Source organism: Gavia stellata, chromosome 4, assembly GCF_030936135.1.
Source record: "Gavia stellata isolate bGavSte3 chromosome 4, bGavSte3.hap2, whole genome shotgun sequence".
In the NCBI taxonomy this organism is placed as follows: Eukaryota; Metazoa; Chordata; class Aves; order Gaviiformes; family Gaviidae; genus Gavia; species Gavia stellata.
This window is the reverse complement of record NC_082597.1, coordinates 63989401-64009600: the sequence shown is the minus strand read 5'-3', so window position 1 is coordinate 64009600 and position 20200 is coordinate 63989401. Positions and strand designations below refer to the sequence as shown.

Sequence of the window (20200 nt, the reverse complement as noted above, 5' to 3'; positions counted from 1 at the left end):
GGGAGGTGGCGCGTGTGTGCCGGTGGGTGACCGGCACCACAGGCAGCGGCGACACGACCGCGCCGCAGCAGCCCGAGGCCGCCAAAAGGCACAGCGGCGCGAACGGCCCCGCCAGCCGCCTGGGGAGAAGGCGGGGCGGGGGCGGGGCTTCTGGGGGCGGGGCCTCCCGGGGCGGGGCTTCCGCCGGCGGACGGGCTGGTTCCTGTGGGGGAGGGGCGGGAGAAGCGCTCGCCGCACGTAGGCGGTGGGGGCGTGGCCCCGAAGGGGGTGTGGCGCGGCGCGGCGAGGCGGGGCACGGGGGCCGAGGCCGGGGGCGGGGCGGGGGGAGGCGCGGAGCGCAGCGTGGCGAGGGGCGGGGTGCGGCGGCCGTTGGCCGTGTCGCGCGGCGGGGCAGCCTCCTCCCGGGGCAGGCACACAAACACCGCGGGCCGCGCGGGGCGGGGATCGGCGCGGCAGCGGCGCGGGCGGGAAGCGGCGGGGCCGCCCCGCTTCGCCTCGCCTCGCCTCCCCTCTCCTCCCTTCCCTTCGGCGCTCCGGCGGCGGCCGGCGCAGGACAATGGAAGAGGCGGCAGCGGCGGTAGTAGCGGTGGGGGGGCCCTGCCCAGCGGATCGAACGGGGGCGGCGGCGCTGAGCGGGGAGAACGAGGCCGAAAGCCGGCAGGGCCCGGCGGAGCGCGGCGGGGAGGTGGCCCCGCTCAACCTGTTGGACACTTGCGGCGTGTGCGGGCAGCCCATCCAGAGCCGGCGGCCCAAGCTGCTGCCCTGCCTCCACTCGGTCTGCCTCCGCTGCCTGCCGCAGCCCGACCGCTACCTCATGCTGCCCCCCGCCGTTCCCTCCTCTGCCGCCGGCACCCCCAAGGACCCGCAGCCGCCGGCCCCCCCCTCCTCACCCGTCTCTTCGCCGGCCTCACCCCTGCACTGCACGCCCGGTAAGTGGCCCTTTCTGCCGCCGACCGCTTCCCTCCGCCTTGCCCGCGGCCCCCGTGGTTGGGGGTGCTGCCCCCTCCACCCCGCGCCCCCCCGTCCCCAGTGTGTCGCGACAGACGTGGGGGGCGGGGAGCTGTCGCGAAGGGAGCTTGGGAAGCACCGGGTGCCGTGGGCGGGTGCAGGTGCGCGGCCGCGGGGCTGCCGGGGGCAGGGACCTGTCCGGGCGGGCTCGGGCTCGGGCTCGGGCTCGGGGCGGGCGGTGCTCGCCAGCGCCAAGGCTGGCGGGGGGGTTGTGGCTTTTTTTTTTTAAATTGTTATTATTTTTTTTTAAATTTCCCACCTCGGAAGGGAGGGCAGTAATTCTACTTTCCCAGGACCTGTGTGTGTGGGTAGAGAGGAGCGGCGGGAGCCGTCCCCCGCCGCCGTCCCCCGCCTCCCCCCCCGCCTCGGGCCGTGGGTGCGGGGCCGGGCCCGCCTCGGGGGCCGCGGGCGGCCTGGGCAGCCTCCCGCGCTGGGCGCCGCCGGGGCTTTGCGCACAGCGGCGCTTGCTTTTGCCTTTTGCCGGGGGAAGACCTTAATAGGGGGTGATAGGAAGGCAGACAAACGTAGCGAGAAAACAGACTTTTCTGAGTGCTGTTTCTCCTGTGGCGGTGCGGAGCTCAGCCGGAGGGAAGCCCGGCAGGTGCCGTCCCCTTTGGGCGGCGTTCAGCCGGGCAGGGTCCGAGCGCCTGGGCGGTGACAAGTGCGGACACGCACTAAACTTGGGCACGTGATGGGCGGCCTGGATGGGTCTGGTAATGCATTCCTGTAAAACTTACTTGTTTAATTGTCGCGCTGAAGGGAGAATGCCGCGAGGAAGTTTTGGGAAGCTCATGTACTGGCGTAGTAGCTTGTGTCAAGGTGTTTAAAAAAAAAATAAAAATAGATCTTGCTGTAAAAGATGTGCAATAAACTCCTACAATCTGAAAGTACTTGCATAACGTTTTCCTTTTTTCCTAGCCCTCTTATGTCTAGTGAGTCACTTTAATTTTGTTAAAGGCAACTTCATCTTAGAAGAAGGTGCAAACAAGCATCCTTTAGTGGAAATGGGTGAAGATCCTGGAGAAACTTGAATAGAAAAGAGGAAATGTGATGGAAATTGAGCTTCTCTATAGGTATTAGTGGAGGTTGTGCTTATTGGGATGGGTAGTGGGGGCTCAAGTGAAAAATGCTACATAAAGAAGTAGTAACTCCAGATTGGCCATTCTTAAGCAGGTATTGGCCATTGTCCTTTAAATACATTTAGGAAACCTTTACCGTCCCGCTAGCAGTTCTGGCCGGAAAGATTACAACTTCAATATGCAAAATCTTTGCAGCAATTCGTAAAGGAACACCCTCTTGAGAGAAAGGAGTATTTGGGACAATTGGAGAGACAGCTTTGCCTGAGAATATCTGAGAAAGTTCCGAGTATGTTATTAACAGGATATGCTGAGCCTCTTCATCTACATCGAGGTCTGTGTTAGTATATTAATTCAGTCTTTAATTTTAGCGTGTAATTTATGTAGTAGCCAGACTGCCTAGTCAGAAGTTCCAGAATGGGAAAAATCGGTGAGACCCAAAGCCAGTGTACTTAAGCTTGGTCGATCCAGGAGGTGTTACTGCTCATACATCTATGAGTACAACTGTGAAGTTTTGCATGAGAGGAACACAAAAAGCACAAACTTCCATGTATGATGAGGTATTTCAAGATGAGATACTTGGAAATGAGAAAGGGGGCAGAGATGCAGCTAGTTCAGGGGTTGTAATATAGGCTGAGAGACAATACAATCATCATCCTTACGAGTTTTGAGGTCATGAACAGCATAGCTCAATTCCCAGATGTTCTATTTAAATGTAGCAGAAATGGGTGTCTGTAGTTGAGTAAGAAATGAGATGCATCGTAAGAATGAAAAGATTAATGCTATTCAAACATCTGCTTGAGAGGACAAATGATAGGTAAAATAATGAATCGTAGCAACAGTAAACTTGTAACTCTATTCCCTCCTTTTGACTATGTTGGTTGTTGTATGAATGAATTATACAGTATATATTCCTCCTCATTCTACAAATTTACAGATATACTATTTTTGGTGACATTATTTTTACCCTGTTGACTTTTCTTTCAAGTTATTTCATGCTTCCACACTACCATTCATTGTCCAATAGGAAGAAGAAACTTGTCTAGATCTCACACTCTCCTTGACACATTCTTTACGTCTTTTCTTGTCATGGTTTTAGCCCAGTTGAAATGACAGTCGCTGTATACTAACAAGCTAAGGCCTAACGATGATGTGCATTGGCTGCTTTCTCTTCTCCAACTGATATAAAAAAAAGTTGTAAACTTAAGTTAGGATTGGAAAAAAGAAGAAAAGGTGTCAGTGTCTAAAGCTGATTATATTGAGGAAAAAATTTTATGGTTGGAGGGCTTCTTAAATACTCAGAAGAGGGAAGGAAGGACAAAACAGTGCAAATCTGTCACCTCTTTTGGTAATATGTTGTGAAAAATGTTTGAGGAGTAACCTGATAAAACAAACTGAAGAGTATAAGCTTAGAAAGTTGGACAGTAAATGCCTCTCATGATGTAAATTACAAGATTACTGTGACTAAACTGAAGAAACAGCAAGGAAGCTATTTGTGCTGGAAGGTAAGGAACACAGTAGAATTACAAACTATGAAAAGCTCCAGAAAGATAAGCAGACAGACTGCTTATGCACGTGTGCTGAGCAGTAACGTTGCACAAAAAGAAAGATTGGTAGAAAGGAGTCTGTTTTGAACAAAGGAGAGGATGTGATTTGCTAAGTGCTTCACTGAGCCAGCCTTGAGATGGAGTGTTTTGCTGATACCCAAATTAATTGAGAAACGGGTAGCTAAAGAGGAACTGAGTTTCAAGTATAATCTGGATATGTTTTTTTTGTCTTCAGTAATCTGTTTCCAAGCAGAAACAGTCCTTCGCTTTACTAGAATAATGTGTGCCTTCAACTTCCGACATGTAGACAAGTTTACTTGGGAGACTGTTTGCTCTCTTTCTGTAAAGATACTTACAACTAATAAAGGAGTGCTGTGAAAATTTTTTTCAAGCTTAAGGATCTAGAGTGAATTAAGAATTCAAGTGTTGCTCACCTGAATACAGGGTTCAGCATGGCTAATGGCAAAGACAAGTGTCAAGACACGCGAAGGAGTTCCCTGGGATGGATGTTAATCAGTATTCCTCCTGCAAAGGCAGGCTGGTGGCAAGGCTGTTTCACATGGATATACTCTATACTGCCACATGCAGTAAATAAAATGGTTTCTATAGAAAAGAAAACTTGGAGTTTCTGATCTCTCTACCATTCCTGAAGTTTAAGGTTTTGTAGAATCAGCTGTGTGTCAGACTTCAATGGTCTTTGTGTCAGAATTCAATGGTCTTAGCACTGGAGAACTCACTGCTTGTTTTCTGAATGTCCAATGGCAACTCATTTGATGTAGGTGATATTTTTATTGTTGCATTGCCAAAAAATGGGTTGCTGGGTACAGAATGTTACAAACTATGGGGAATCCTGCAAGAGTGGGTCTGTAAATGTGATACTAGCTTGTAAGTGAGCGTCTACAGACACTGCTACTAAATATCTTGGCTAACTTCGTATGTGTTTTCTTTTTGTTTCTCAAATATCTATTCTTTACTGTTTGATTGTGCGAGTTATAACTGGTGCATATAAGATGGCTGTTATTAGAAATCTGCCATTTGTCCAAATTTTGTTCTGGGTGGTGCTTTAATGGCTAGTCAAGTAATAGTCTATACTTAATTAAAGGACAGCGTGGGGAGTGTCTGGACATCAGAGTACTTTTTTTGTGGAATTTTTAAATGTGAAAGTGGTACATGAAAACTGCAAAGTTATAGATTGAGATTATATTGCTTTATAAAACTATTTAAGTTTTAAACATCCTTGTTTGTTCTTTATCATCAATCTGTACATGAAATAGATTGGGAACCGGTGTGGGCAAAAACTTGTGAATGAAAATGCACAGCAAAGTTTTATGCAGGTATCATGAGTAAATCTTACTAGTGTTAATACCAAAAATGGTAGAGGAAAATTTTTTTTGTTCTTTGTTTTATCTGTAGACAAACCTACTAGCAAACAAATCTGTATGAAGCTGTTAAAAGCATGTAATGTTTGGACACTCCCAGGATGTAAATTCTTGGGGAATGTCCAGATTAACAACTCAAATATGTTTGATACTTGCAGTTAATTAAGGAATAAATACTTCAGAGTTACTAAACAAGGATTTCAGTGATGTTCATGTTTCGTATTTCAGCTCATTAATACCCAGAAATACTTGTTTACCAATACAATCTGGAGGTCTATAAGGCGTGGAATGAAGACCTAACCCTTGATATCCCCTCATGTATGCGGATGGCATCTGCTGTTTTATTATATCCCACAGTCAGTCCTTATCCAGATAGCTTTAAACTCTTTCAGACTCTCATCTGATTTTGATATCTGGGCTTCCTGATGTCATCCTTTCATTTGACCTTGAAAATACAGCTTTTGAAATTATCTTGGTTTTCTTATTTCTTTATATGTAATGTGTTCTTTCCCTCTTTCAGTTTGATAATGATTAGGATCCTTATTAGTTAGTTTGAAGGATATAACAACTTCATTTGAGCTTTCTTATGGTGAAGATCAATGTTTCTTCCAGGTCTTGGTAGTCTAAGAAGACTTAAGTTTTTTTTTAATCTGCCTGCTACATATGATTATTTCTATTTCATCTTTCATATTGCCACTTGCTTAAAGTGAATTCTCTCCATCTTCGCCATTACAAAGAGTCCGTATTTTATTTGTGTGGATACGCACTCACACTTGCACATATACGGTTACATCTATGCATCTTTTCACAAGTCTTATTTCTGCTGTGGTGCCATCAAGAACTGAACTGTTTAACCTGTAACAAACTTAAGGAGATTTGGGAGTGCTGATATTTGAAAATAATATATGTTATAGGAATATGTATAGGAAAGATATGCCTAGTTTTCATACTCTTTTTGATTTGTGCTTGCTTTGAAAACTCCTAGTGCCCCAGAGATTGCTAAATGCTTTTCAGATATGCATTGTTAGAGGCAAAATATAATATTATTGTTTTGATAGCCTGTAATGGACAAACCTCTTGTCATGAAACTAGTGAAAACTTAAAATATTAATCGGTAAACTATCTAGAGAAGGTTCTTATTTTTCTAATCATAATGCCTTTCTTCTAGAAAAAGGTATGGTCTCAAGATACATATGATGGGATATGATACTAATTGTAAAAGTGTAATTTGAAGTAGAGGATATATTTGCCAAAAATTCCTGCATTCTTTTCTACTAGGAATTCCACAAAAATCGGTAGACATACCTATGCAGTCTTTAGTAAGGTGGACAACTGCATGATGCTGAAAGAAGCTTTAATCATGCTTGCTCCAATATATGACTAATATAAGCATATCTTATATGCTTATTATCTTATGTATGTCTACAGAATAGTATTTCGAGGGTAGGTTAGATGCATTTACATTCTTGCTTCTTTCACCAGTGGAAAGTGGGAGATTGAAAAGCTGAAGCCATCAGAAACATCAGATGAGTGTTAAAACAACTGCAGTGGTGTAGCCAGGTTCATTTGAATTAGAAGCCTTTTGGAAGTTAGGCAGTAGAAGTTATGAAAATAGCTGAACTGTTGTGTGAAACTTTTTTTAAGTGAAGATTTAAATCCTCTGAGGCCAACCTAGGTCTGTTCTGATACAAAATTAGCTTATAATGTTTCTGGTAAGCAATTAGTACTTTTAATAATGGAAAGGAATCCTAGATCATAAGGTAACAGGAGAGGAAATATATACTAATGTATTGAAAATTCTCAGATGTGTTGGGTTGTTTTAATGCATATGGTGGAGATACCTCTCAAGAAAATGACTTGTCTGAAGAGCGAGGGAAAAATAATGGTGCATATGTTCATTAAGAGGCAAGTTGAGGAAGGAGAGTTTTCTTTGTGGCCTAGCTCATTCATTAGAGATATGTACTGAGGAGCTAGTAGGCCATGCAGCAGGCTTTTCGCTTGGCCTGTTGACTTACATGAGCACTACAAAGTGGCCATGTTCACTCAGCTTCACACAGTTTGTTAAATTTAAGGAGTTTTGGTGAAACTCTTGATTCTAAATGTAGTGTTGTTAAAGAAGCTGGTCTTTTGTACGAGAAAAGCTTTATGCCAGGGTTGTGCAAGTTTGTGTTAAGATGCTGTAGGTGGAATTTCCATATTATTTAGTGGAATTTCCCAGTAACAGTAAACTTGTGAAGCTGGTGTTCTGCCCATTATATCTAATCTGAAAACAAGACAGGGGAAAACCAAAAGGAATTTAAAATGAATTTTAATGTGACTGTATTTCAGTATGAATAACTGACTGTTTATGAAAAATCTGTTATTTCTGAAGTTGGAAATTTAGACTTTTAAAAGATTTTTACAATAAGATGAAATGCAGTAGTTCTCACTGATTTCCTAACAATAATATGCTGGTCAGGCAGGGTTCTTCAAGTGAATATGGGCCTGTAGATTGCATTGTGGACCTATGCAGATGATCTGGCTGAATTGTGAATAGTAGCAAAATCTCCTACTGGACTTCCTACCTCTTGTTTAACTTTTATCTGCTGTAACAGTTTAATGATGTATTCTTTTTTCTTTGGCTAATTTAAAGGTCACAGAAAAATTGTTTTCATAGAAAAATTCCAGTCATGCTGTTAAAATTTACCTCAGCAATTAGGTAGCTATGGAGTCATTTACTGTTTAAACTATGTATTTGCAGCTCAAATGTGCTTTGAAGATATCAGTGTCATAGTTGAACTGACTAAATATCTATTTTTTTCTAGTGGCCAGAAAGAATGTATAAAAACATAAATGTTTACCATCAAAGAAAGCATGAAACAGTTGTGTGAAGTAGCTAAGAAAATTGCACCATTCTTAACAAGAATGTGTCTTGTAAAGTCAGGTATGAGACCAAAGGTTGAGCAAAATAATGTTCCGTATTACTTGATACTGTCTCTCCAGTGCTTCAGTGCTTATTTGAAGCTTTTATGTGGGAGAAAATTGTGTATTGCCCTGCATACATTACTAACTTATAATAGAGGACTGATGTTAAACAAGCTTTCTAGTTATTTTTGAAGTTTATCAGTGGGCAATGGAAAAAAAGGAAGACAGTAAGCAAGGCTCAGTTGTTTGACCTGCACTCATGGGTTTTGAGGGCCCTTGTTTCTACAGTGGATTTGGGTCATGGGCACATCCTCATTTCAAAAAAGAAATCTGCAAATCCAGTGCTAAACCCTCCATAAGTGGGAGTATATGGACAAGAGAACTGAGTCATTTGCTTTCTGACTGTAGAAAGATTCCTGCTTCTGATTAATGCATAAGTTGCCACCGGCAACTTTTTTTTAAGTGTTGAGTTCCCCTTTCTACCGTAGTCCCTCAAGTGAATATAGTGCGATTTGAATAGAACAAGACTGTAGCTGAAATACCCTTTGAACTAAAATGATCACCTCATTGAAAAGTGACTGTATATTTTTCCCAGTGAGCTGACACATCTGTCTGTACTGTGCGTATATTAAAAAAGAAACAGGACTATTTTTACATAAATGTTGACTTGGAAAAACCCCATGTATTTTCTAGGATGCCTACTTGAGTTCAGAAAGCATGTAATAAACTTAAAAGTTCACTTAATCTGCTTCATTTATTTCTAGGCATCTGCTATAGAGTCACAACATGGTTAAAGGTGTGTGGAGTTGAAGTTTGAACTAATGCTATAAGCCAGCCCTAGCAGAAGTTCATGTTATGCTTAGGCTGCTGCTGAACTTGCTATGTCAGGATACTTTTAACACTGATGCTGGTTAGGGGAGGGAACACTGGCAACTGTGCAGGGAATGCATAGGTAGGAAAAGTGGTAGAGGGCTGCAGCACTCTGCTGGGGCTGGAGAATAAGACATTTTACAGTGGGAGCAAGGTTCTAATTTTAAATGCAAGGTACAGTGCCTTGGTAAAACAGCCCAGCACCAACAGGCCTTTTATTGGAAATGAGTAGTATGCAAGATTGGCTTGAACAGCAGAAGCTTGAATTGAAACATACTTTTTTCAACCTGGACTCTGCTTTAAAATGGATAAACTACTTGCTGAAGTAATGTAGGAGTGTAAATTACCTGTCCTCTTAGTCAGTTGGTTTAAAGAGAAGTGGAAGTAGCTTTGAATCATCTTTGCCTTTTGGAGAACTTCTGTGACTTGTAACTATTTTTTCAATAGTTCTCAAGTAAAAGTTGAAATTCATAGCATTCCCTAGCCCCAAAGTGATAAATTAGGGTAGTGGGTGACTGATCAGTCAGAAACTGAGATAAAGACTGTCTATTTAGGAGACAAGCTGCTTTGAATGAATATAGAGCTGTGTAATGATACGCAGTGTCTGATAGCAGGACCTCAGTAATGGCAAATGTCCTGGGAATGTTGAAATCTTGGAGGTAGCATACTTCAGGTTTAGCTCTTTTGAGTATTTACAGCTTCCCAGTTCCAGTAGTACCTTTGCTTGTTTAAGCAGTTGGTTATCAGGCCTCAGTAGTTCTGTTCCTTACTTGCTTTTGTCTTGTTTGGGGGTCTTTCATCATGCATTAGAAGCTATTGTTCTCAGTTGTTTTAGCCTGTGAATTGTTGACCTGACCAACTACAGACTAGTTGGCCTTCAATAGTTCTGTTTTCTCTTCCAATTGCTGGTAGCGAGTGGGGACTATGAGGATATAACCCCCTGGCTAGCAAATCTTTCTTTGAAACCCCCAAAATAATTTAGAATACTTTGATGGTTTAGTTTAATCAAAAGTTGAAGGAACTTGATCTCCTTTGAGAGACTTTAGTTAACATTTCCTCAGTCCCTTCTCTATGCAAGAAACTCAAATGTGGATTCAGAGGTCATGCTTTAAACCTTGCCTGAGTAAGTATTATCTCAAAATATAGTTACATAGAATTCTTTCCTGGGATAAATGTAGGTGTAGGTTGCCTGTAGTCTACCTGAATGTGAGTCCAGAGATGCTAGCAGCTCTTTCTTCAAATATTATACTCCAAGCTGTAAAATAGAATGGTTATTCCCTGCTGCATAGTAAAGGCAGAGTCCAATGTTGTGAAAGGGTGTTCAGAAGAGCCTGGGACGGAATGTACGGGAGGGCTTGTGGTCTTTCCACATCTTCTGGCAGTGAAGATTAAACAAAAAAAACCCAGCAAGAGGGTCTTATTCTGTACCCTAAGAATGACCTGCCAGAATTGCTCTTACCACTTGCCAAATAAGTATTTGTTGTATAAACTGTTGGGACTGACACCATCAGTAAAGTTCTGTGTATCTTGATGGACTGAGCAGGTTCAAATGCAGATCGGGAGACAGTCCTCTGTTGCCTTTTTCTTCTTAGAAATGGCCTTATAACTGGGACCAGATACAACTTAGAAACAAAGCCACAGTTTATGGTAGCTCATATGTCTCCTAGATTAGTATCACTGCTGTTTAAATTCAACGAGGCCAAAGATCTCTTCTCAAAATAATCATTCTAGAAGCTGTTTTGGCAAAATGAAGGAGACTTTGTATATGGGCAGCCCAATTGGATTGAACTGACAGTCCTCTTCCCTCCTTTGTGCAAGAGCTGAATGTAGTCTGGATTCTTTAAGAAGCTAAATGCTAATCTTGCATCCTTTTAAAGTCCATTTAGCAACAGTATTATTGTATTGTGTTCCAATCTGATTGTATTTATTGTGTGGGGTTTTTTCTTTTTCCCTGCTTCCAGTTCCATTGGGATGTGATCAGATTTAATAAGGTTTTCTTTGGCTGCCTTTTGACTGATTTAAATTATTGAGAATATAGTATAGGTGCTATGAGCTGCAGGATGCCTGACTTCAAACCTTTGCCAGAAGAGCTGTTGTTCTGCCTTAAAGTTGATTTTGGTTTTTTATTTTTTATTTGTTATTATGCCAGTCAAGTAGGTTAAGAACCACAATGCCATGGCTGAACCCATGTGAATATTCCTTAAAAATAAAGCAGGAATAGAAGTATAATCCTAGTTCATTCTGAAACTAATATTGGAGGCAAGTGTAATGTTTCCAGAACTTTATTATCTAAACTAATTTATGATCAGTTCTTTCAGGCAGTATGGCACAAGAAGGTGGAAATAGATCAAGTGAATCTGAAGGACAGGTAAATTGCATTTATGAAGACCAGTTTTGGTAGAAGATTCATTTCCCTAAGCTTCATTCTTAGTACAGAGAGTGCTGTGCTGGGAAAACACCTCTGCAGGAGCTCTTCTCTAGTTTTGGGGAAATGGGGGAAACCGTAGGAAGGCTAGATTTCTTCAGTGGATGTGGATGTTCACATCAGCCAACAGGGTCTAGTTCGTGGTTCATTTATCTACTGCAGGTTACAACAAGAGAGAATATCAGGAGATAGGCAGTGGGAACACAAGTAGTATCACTGCTGCCTCTAACCTGCTGTTTTGAGAGCTGTGGGTCAGCTATTTGAAATCACTGTTGTTCTTACTTGATCAATCAGCACATCTCTTCAACCCAGAAGGAATAAGTTTTATTAGTTACGTGCGGTGATTCTCATATTAATGCATTATCAGAGTAGAAGGAACAACACTGCTTCTTAATTAATGCTGGTTCTTGGAGGCTGTATAGTCAGTGTAGATCTCACAATGCATATATTGCTCCAGCTTTGTAGTCTTAAAGTTATGTGGGAACTGGGAAAAAGCTAGTCACCTTTCTTTTTAAACCCTTATGGCAATGCTGTGGGATACTGGACACATATAACAGAGGAGTATAAGTGGGTTGGCTTTTTATTCCTGTACATCTACACCCAAAAAGTTCAATGCTTGTAACTTCCAGATACCTTGAAGGACATTCTCCTCTGTAATTACTGGGTTTAGAATATTGGAGGGATTCTTGCAATTGAACTGGATGCCTAATAGTGGATAAGAATATTAGTGTAGTTACTGGAAAGAAGTGGATGTTTTTAAGGTATGATTCATCTGACCAAGTGTAGATGTCTGCTTTAAGGATGAGACGACTCATGACCTAGCTATATTACCTAGGTCTGCATTGACTATGAAGGGAACTTCATGTAAATCAACACTTACGTGAATCCCACCCAAGGTATTAAAATTTGGCAATAGTGCAAAGAAACTTTATCCGTCTTTGAAGTGCAAAGTTTAACTTTATGGAGTCACTTTGGCATAGTAAATCAGTATTATTTCTGTGCTGCCATTAAGAGTTACTTTTTTATAGATGCAAAAATTCTGCATGTTACAAGCTTTAGTATTAAACAGCTTTTGAATATAACAAGTAGAGTAGACTGGATTTGGGAATCTTGGGGTTATTTTGCTCAAATAAATTAAATGGCTTGAACCTTTACTTTTTTATTCCAATAATAATGTCTTGCAGAGCACTCAGACCTATCTGATGAAAACTGCAGGAAATAAGAAGTATCTTTATTCTTTTGGTCTTACTGAGTACATTTATCAGGGCAGGAGTTTTAATAAAAAATTGTTTGTGCCTTTCATTGTCTCTGTCAACAGCAAGCTTAAAAATAATAAAAATCTAGCAATCCTTAAAATATTACCAGGTTAATAATGAAAGTGTTTGTTATATAACAGACTTAATTTCATCACAGATTAAAAGTGCACCTTTATAAATACTCAGAATTTATTGAGAAATACATATTAAATTCCTCTTTCTCACTGTTGGGGATCTCCTGGGCATTGTACTTGTGTGGTAAATATGTTATTATCATATTGTCATTGAAGAATATATTGAAGAGATACTAATTAGCAAAAAATCTATTTTTTAATATCAGCCTGCCCTTTCTTCTTCTTCTCTTCACACCCTCACCAAACAAAATGACCTAAACAAAGGCAGAACCTATTATTGTAAATTAGCATATTATTTCTGTGTGCTTTGGAACATCCATTCCCTGCATGTACAACTTATGGATAAAGTTGACGGAGTCTTTCATTGTGTTTGTTACATCACTGTAATCTGTATTTTGAAGGAAACATAATAGAGGTATCGATGACTTCTGAACTCTAAGTCTGTCCTTGAGGAGAATTTCAAAATAGATATCCATATAGTAGATGGATGCAGCAAGCACTGCAGTTAACAAGTTGATGGCTCTGAATATTGACACTTCAGTGATTTTAACCAAGTTTTCCTTTGGAGCTACAGACTGCAGTTTGTTTGGGTACTACATAAGAGATCTTCTGTGTGCCTCTCAGTTTTATTTTCCACCAGGAATTTGAAATCACAATAGCAAAGATATGTCAAATAGAGTAGACATGTAAGTTGAGATTCAGCTGTCCAAACTGAACTATCTTCTGCCACTTCTGAATTTCTGGGATGCCTGTGATATTCAAAAAAGGGCTGGCAGATGTACTGTAGAATCCACAGGAGACTTATTTCCTTCTGGAATAGTAGCTGGAAGCTAGGCAGGATATCCTCCTCAAATTAGATATGTCTGTTTAGGCACCTGAATTGCTCCCCTGAGGCTAGTGGCTTGAAAAATGAGGGCCAAGAAGCTAGTTTCCCAAGTTCTGATAGGTAGCTTCCAGTTATTGAGCAGTGATCATATGGAGAATGGAAGGAGACTCATGAAAGAACAGATTGTAAGGGTGCATCTGAGCACTTGAAGAAGAGAGGGAGTAACATGAGCTAGCCAAAGGCCTTGAATTGCATTAGCATTCCTGTTTTGGATAACATTTCTCCAGAAATACTCTGACTAAAGCCTGTTACCTAATGTTCCCACTACTGCTTCCAACTTGATTCCCTTAATGTGGTCCAGATTCTTAGAAGTTCTTTTTCAAGGCTTTTTTTTAATCTTCACATCTGCTCAGTGTTGATGGGAACATCATGGTATCTAGGGCTAAATGGGGAAATGGGGGAAACAGTGAAGTATGTCACGTGTTGGAGTATAGTTTTCATCTTTTCAACAAAGGGTTAAAAAGAGCCAACTCCTTCAGTGTCTTCTAGAAAGGAAGACAAAAGTTCTTTGGCTTGTGACTGGTTCCAACTGCCCAAATGATAATCTGCTTACCTACTTTTTTATAATGATCATATCTGGTAATAGGTGCCAACTACTGAACCATCAGCTGGTAGCAGATAAGTCTAAAAGATGAAGACCAGACTATGGAATTTCTTGCTACAAAGAAATGACTATTAGCTGTGTCGTGCTCACAGCTCTAAGGTGGGGTCCATCTCCTTACCAGAGTTTCTGGCAACAGATGTTTTTTACCCCAGTGATATTTTTTTGAATAGTAATGACAACATGCTAACATGTTGCTATTCAGGGAGAAAAGTATTAATTTCCTTGTCCAGAAGCATATGGATACAATGGACTTGAGCGCTGTTGACAGGAACCTAGAGTGTCTGCAAAATGGTATTTCAGTATAATATATGAATCTAGACAGCATTAAACCCAGTTTCAAAATGTTAGCAACTTGAAAAATTAAATACTAGGCTGCTCAGAGAAAATGATGCAAGAATGTCACTGAATCTTAAAAAATCCTTGCATCTTGTATGCTTGAATTCATTACATGTAAGTTAGAAATACTTGACAATTTCAGGACTTGAAAGAATATATTTTAATTTTGATGAAAGAAATGCTCCTCACAGTCAGCAGTGACAATTGGCATAATTGTTGGCAGCTTCTGCATCGTCGTTTAAGCATGTTCATTGCAAGGCAGTGGGGTTTTTTATTCATCATCTTTATACTTAAATATTGTCTATCCCACAATAGCAGTATTTCCCTTTGTTACCATTATGACACTTACAATTGTGTTGTCGAAGGAAATGCGTTGGACAGCCTTGGTTGGATGTGAACGTAAACTCTCCCTTCAGAATTTCTTAAGGTATTCAGAAGTGGTTGGAGAGTCAGCCCTTGCAAAATTTACAGTTTAAGAAGTCTAATATGCAACATTTGAAATGTTTGAAGATTGGACATATACAGCAAAAACAATGAACCATTTCAGAGAGCAGCTGAAATATTTTAATTCAGCTCTGCAGTGCTTTCTTGGAAAGTCAATGCACTGCGGCATAAAAACTGGCCTGTAACACTCTTCCAGAGGGGGGATTACAGTTAGTCGTCTTTGTCTGATTTTCATCTATTTACATTTTAAAGGCTGGTAAATAAAGCATTCAGGTTTTAATAAACTTATCTGCTAGATAAGGTGGTTGCTTTGAATGTTTGTGTTTTGGCAGTAAGTGCCAGTTTCCCCTTGAGATGTGCTGTCTTGTTGGTTTAACCTATCTCCCCTCCACTAGCAGCAGCAGCCTGTCAGAACTAGATAGGAGCAGCTTTTTCTGGCACAAACTGGTTTGAAGAAGTTGCCAGTTTTGCAGCAGCAGTATTGGCTTAGTGAGAAACAAGAGGAAAGCAGTAATTACTTTTAAAATCGCTTGAGACGTTATTGCACATGATATCGTCTCTCGAATTAAGTTTTCTAAGTGTTTGTTTTTAACAGAAAAACATGACCTGTGTAAATATAACCAGTTTACCCTCAACCCCATGCATTTTAATGAAAAAACTTGCAAATATTAATGGAGTCTATATACGCAGCGAGAGGAGAAAAGATTCTGTAGGTCGTAATTGAAATGCCCTAATTTTCTGTGTCATTATGCTAAAAATCTTATAGCTGGCACTGTCTTCAGTCTCTAACATACCTTCTGTTAATGTTAACTAGCCTGTCCGTTTTTTAAAAATTTTAACTGTATGTTTGACTCGCTGTTAATATTTTCTGTTCTGAAATCTGTATTGTTAAAATGTCAAACAAGACTTCTGTAAAACTGAGGAAAATTGCCTTACGCAAGCCTAATTAATTTATTCTATAATGACTATGTCGTTTTAGGGAAAATTAGTTACCAGTTGTTTCCAAGCACTCTGTTTAATAAAGAGAGCTCTCTTTCACAAAACTAGTATTTTTTTGACTGATCTGTACTAAGGAAAGGGAACCCTTAAGCCCTCCTTTTTTTTTTTAGTAAAGCACTTTGCATCTGTATACAAAAATACCCTTTTGGATCTACAAATGATTATCCAGTGGCTTTACTAAATTGTCTCTGAAACCTGTTCGCTACAGTGAAGACGCAAATGAGCCGAAACTGGGGCAGACCAGAGCAGTCTCCTCCTGTTGTCTCAGGATGCTTCAGTAGTCTGGAATGTACTCCCGGGAAATTGAGAACTGAGTTGGAAATAATAACAGTATATGCCATAAATCCATTCTGCTGAACGGCTTGAGATGACATTGCTGTGGATGCAGCGTGTAACTTGTGAAGAAGAGTAAGAATGTGCTGTGGTTCCCCTACATGTCTAAAAGGCAGGCTAGCACTCCTTGGAGAGGCATACGCATTGTGAGCCTGTAGCCAGTGAGAACTCTTAGGATGGAAACTAACTCTTCCCTCCCGGCATAGCCCCATTTTAATCCACATCGTATTCCGTAATCCAGCTCCTTGATGGCAGTATCAATCTTTGTGTTGGCATGGGACAGATGTGAATGGGCAGGGGAGCCAGCGTTGTTACTTTTGTTACCGGTGTGGTGTGCAGACTTGGTTCAAGCAAAGTCTGAAAACGTAAGGCTCCGCAGTTGCTTGATTTTTATATTAATAGGTGCTGGTGCTATAAAGGGTGCAGGTCTTCCCCTCTACTCCCCCTACTCAAGAGCCATGTGCTCTTGATCCAGCTCACTATACAACTGCGTGGAAAAACTATCCTGGCACAAAGGAGTAGATGAAAATATGGGATATTATCACTTAATGTTGCCCTACCATCCTCATGATAATCATGATGGTGATTACTTAAATTGGGAGGAGTTCCATAATGTTTTTTACCTGCCCACTGGAGCACTCTGGAAATGCTTGTTCCGTTAAAAAAAAAATAAAAATTTTAGGATTTATTTTTGTCAAAATAATCCTACGACACTTGAGAACTTCATTCTTCTGAGCAAGAACAAACAGGTAACTACGCTTTTAAAATCTTACTTCCTGCAGTGATTTCATGTTAGACACTAACAGTTACAAATTAACACATTGGAAATACTTACCTACTCTCAAAGCTTAGTGGACTGCCTACCTAGACTTAGGTTCTCCCTTGGCTTGCATCAGTGTGCAGAGACAGGAGGAGAAACAGTTTCACGCCTCTCTTCCTTCTTGATAGAGGATGGATTTTTTTGGTTTGTTTTATACCTTTGAATAAAGGTACTTATGTAATAATCAGTTATTAAAAGAGAGCAAACTATGCAATTCTTGTTAGGTTTCTTAAATTTGAAAATTTAAGCTCATGTAAAATGGGACTGTTCTCAGTGGAAAGCATTGTAATGCATGTTATCTTATCCCTTGCAGTGTTACCCTTTTGAAGATTCAGTAAGTGCTAAGACTAGAGGAACCTTACCTGTTTGTAACTGTATATGGGGTTTTTTTGTGCTCTCTGCTTCTCAGATGTTTTTTCTTTTTGGGTTCATATCCACTAAACCTTGTGGTGCTTCAGGCCCAAACACACTGAAATTTTCAATTATTTTACAGATGAATCCCGTGGGTTTTTCTTGGTTCTCTTCCCCCTGCATTTGCCCCATTGTAATGGGCACTACAGGGCTAGAAGCAGTAGATTGCATTTGATGTGAATAATACAGATGATAGTTAGAACAGAAAACAGGTTTCTTGTTACCACTAGAGAAACAAGGTTCTGTAGGAGTGAATGTTCTAAATTGGAAGGAAGGATGGCAAATCACTGGCAACTGACTGAAGCTTGACAAAAGGTTGAGAGGGAAACATAGGGTTTGAAACAAACAGGCAATCGGGGAAGAGTAAGTCCAGCCAAAATGGAACAACTGGCTGAAGGTCCCTGGTTAACTACTCCTGTAACTGCCCTGGTGTGCTGGAGTCGCTGTTGGATCCTCTTTGGTATTTTTTTCCTTTAAACTGCAGGAAGTAGACGATGGTAGGTGATGCTACTTCAGGCAATTTTAAGACAATGTGAGGTCACCCTTGCCCAATTCCCCATCCCCACACACTCTGAGGAGGAATAGGAAAGGTAGCTTGATCTCAACTTGTTTCCTCTTTTAAGTAATATTAGATCTGATTTTTTTTCAGATATTCCCTGTGTCTCTAGAGTGTAGTGCAACATCAGGCATTCTGAAAGGAAATGACATTAAAAATACCAAGTGTCAACTCTTTATTTCTGGCAATTTGCTGTCATAGCAAGTCTTCTTTCAGGGAATCTTCAGGAAGGAAAATCATTCAATAAATATAACTTGGTCTTGGAAGCTTCCTGACAATATTATTCAATTCACACACAAATATCTCAAAGCTCTTTAGACTTGATTAGTTCAGCATCAGAACATTAATGTGGAATTAGAGGTGCCCCTTACCACCAATTTAATCAGAATAAACAGTAGAGCCTCACAATCCAGGAATGTGCTTAACCTGAACAGCATTAGCCAGAATGCTAACCTGAATCTGATGCTGTTTCTGATGCTGCTGCATTATAATTGTTCTGACAATGTTTGTTTAAAGATCCTGGTTTTTTTGGTTTTTCTTGTGAAAATACTAGGTTTGTCTGACTTGGTAATGTACTTGATCAAAACTGTACCAAAACTGTGGGTATTTGGCGGGAGGGGGGTATGAACAGTAAAATAGTTTGGGGATTTTTTTTTTTTACTTTAAAGCAATAATGTCATTCTTGTTTTGATGACATAGTATGCTTCTCCTGTAGTTTCATTAAAGGATGAATTATTTTCCTTACTAATTTATATAAGAAAATAGGAAATCAACTAAATGGCTTTTAATATCTTGCTACTCAGAATTTGAATTTTCTTGAACAGACCATAGTATAATAGCTAGGGTTCCCAGCCTTGAAAGCACTAAATTCAATTGCGGCACAATTCAGCAAGCAGATGTCTTGAAACAAGAGGAAGGAAGTGCTGGCAATAAAATAAGCATGGTTAGAAAGCTGTTGCACGATTGCTTCCAAACCTTAACACTTTAAAAAAAAAAAAAAAGTTTGATTCATTGTAGTACTAGGAGAGTGTCTTGCAGGGGGACTCAATGGCGGAAATGTTAATTAATTCAGAGGTTAATTTAGGAATTGCATTCTATGCATGCTTAAGGAACAGTTTAAAGTGTAATTAAGTGTTTATGAGGAAAAAAGGTGTACCAATGAACATTAAAAGCAAATACATACATGGAATGTATTAAGAAAATGCTGGGGCTATATTAACTTGCCTTTGTATTGCATTTACTTCTTGTATGTTATTGTAACTCTTTGATGAAATACGAGCAGAAATGTCTTTGGAAAATATAATTGTCCTTTTGCTTGTTCAAAAAAGTTAGAGTTAATTGCTTGCTACAGTACCTGTTGGCTTGTTAGCAAAAAGCTTGGATGTGTGCTCGTATGTTTGCTTCAGCCATCTGTCTTAATACTATTTGCCAGTTATGACTTTAAACCAACCTGACTCTTTAAGTACCAAAAGAGGTCAAACTCCTCTATTAGTAGGCTGGGGAGAGCAGTAATCCTTAGTGTGCAGTGTTGTGTTTTGTTGCTACCACAGGACCTAGGAGGGGATACTTGTCCATGGTCTGAGTTAAGCCTTTGTACTGGAAAACTAGATGAGGAAAAAAGGATTTCAAACCCTGTCTGCGATTCCTTTATCAAATCATCACTGTACATACAAAATATATTATAAATAATATGATTTGAGATGGTAGGAATAATCTATTAAAACTGTCAAGTCATAATATGCTGATATTTATTGTATACTGTTTCCATTTTTATTGTTGATACCAAAAGACTCTACTCCAGCATGTATCTATCTGAGTTTTTCTCCTGTCTTTTAAATAAAATTTCTCTTAAGCTGTTGTAGTATATGGTGTCATCTAGTAGACTAGTTTGAGGACAATGACACTGTCTCAGTACTCTTCAGAGTCCTTTTTACTTGGGAAAAGGAAGAAACATAGTATCTCTATGATTAGCAAGATTCTAAACTGTATTAGACTTCCAAAGTGGTACAGATACTGTAATTGGCATGAAGTTACGTATTTTGTCCATTTCTCTAAGGTTGCAACATGACAGAGCACTGTCTTTTCCATATAAAACCTGCAAAGTTCCATACAAACCATGTTCTCTTTCAGATCCACTTCACTTCTCTTATCAACTAAGACAGAATTCTAGTTTAAAGCATTTAGCTTTAAAAAAACAAACCAAAAAAAAACA

General features: G+C 40.4%; 1 protein-coding gene across 1 annotated transcript in view; it reads left to right on the top strand.

Annotated features, from left to right (window-relative positions):
• The first annotated feature begins 556 nt into the window (after positions 1 to 556).
• The window catches only part of TRIM24 (tripartite motif containing 24), a 60644-nt gene continuing 41000 nt past the window's right edge, over positions 557 to 20200 (top strand). Inside the window, exon 1 of the mRNA XM_059815932.1 lies at positions 557 to 929. Coding sequence (XP_059671915.1) covers positions 557 to 929 — 373 coding nt within the window. The remainder of the gene's footprint in view (positions 930 to 20200) is intronic.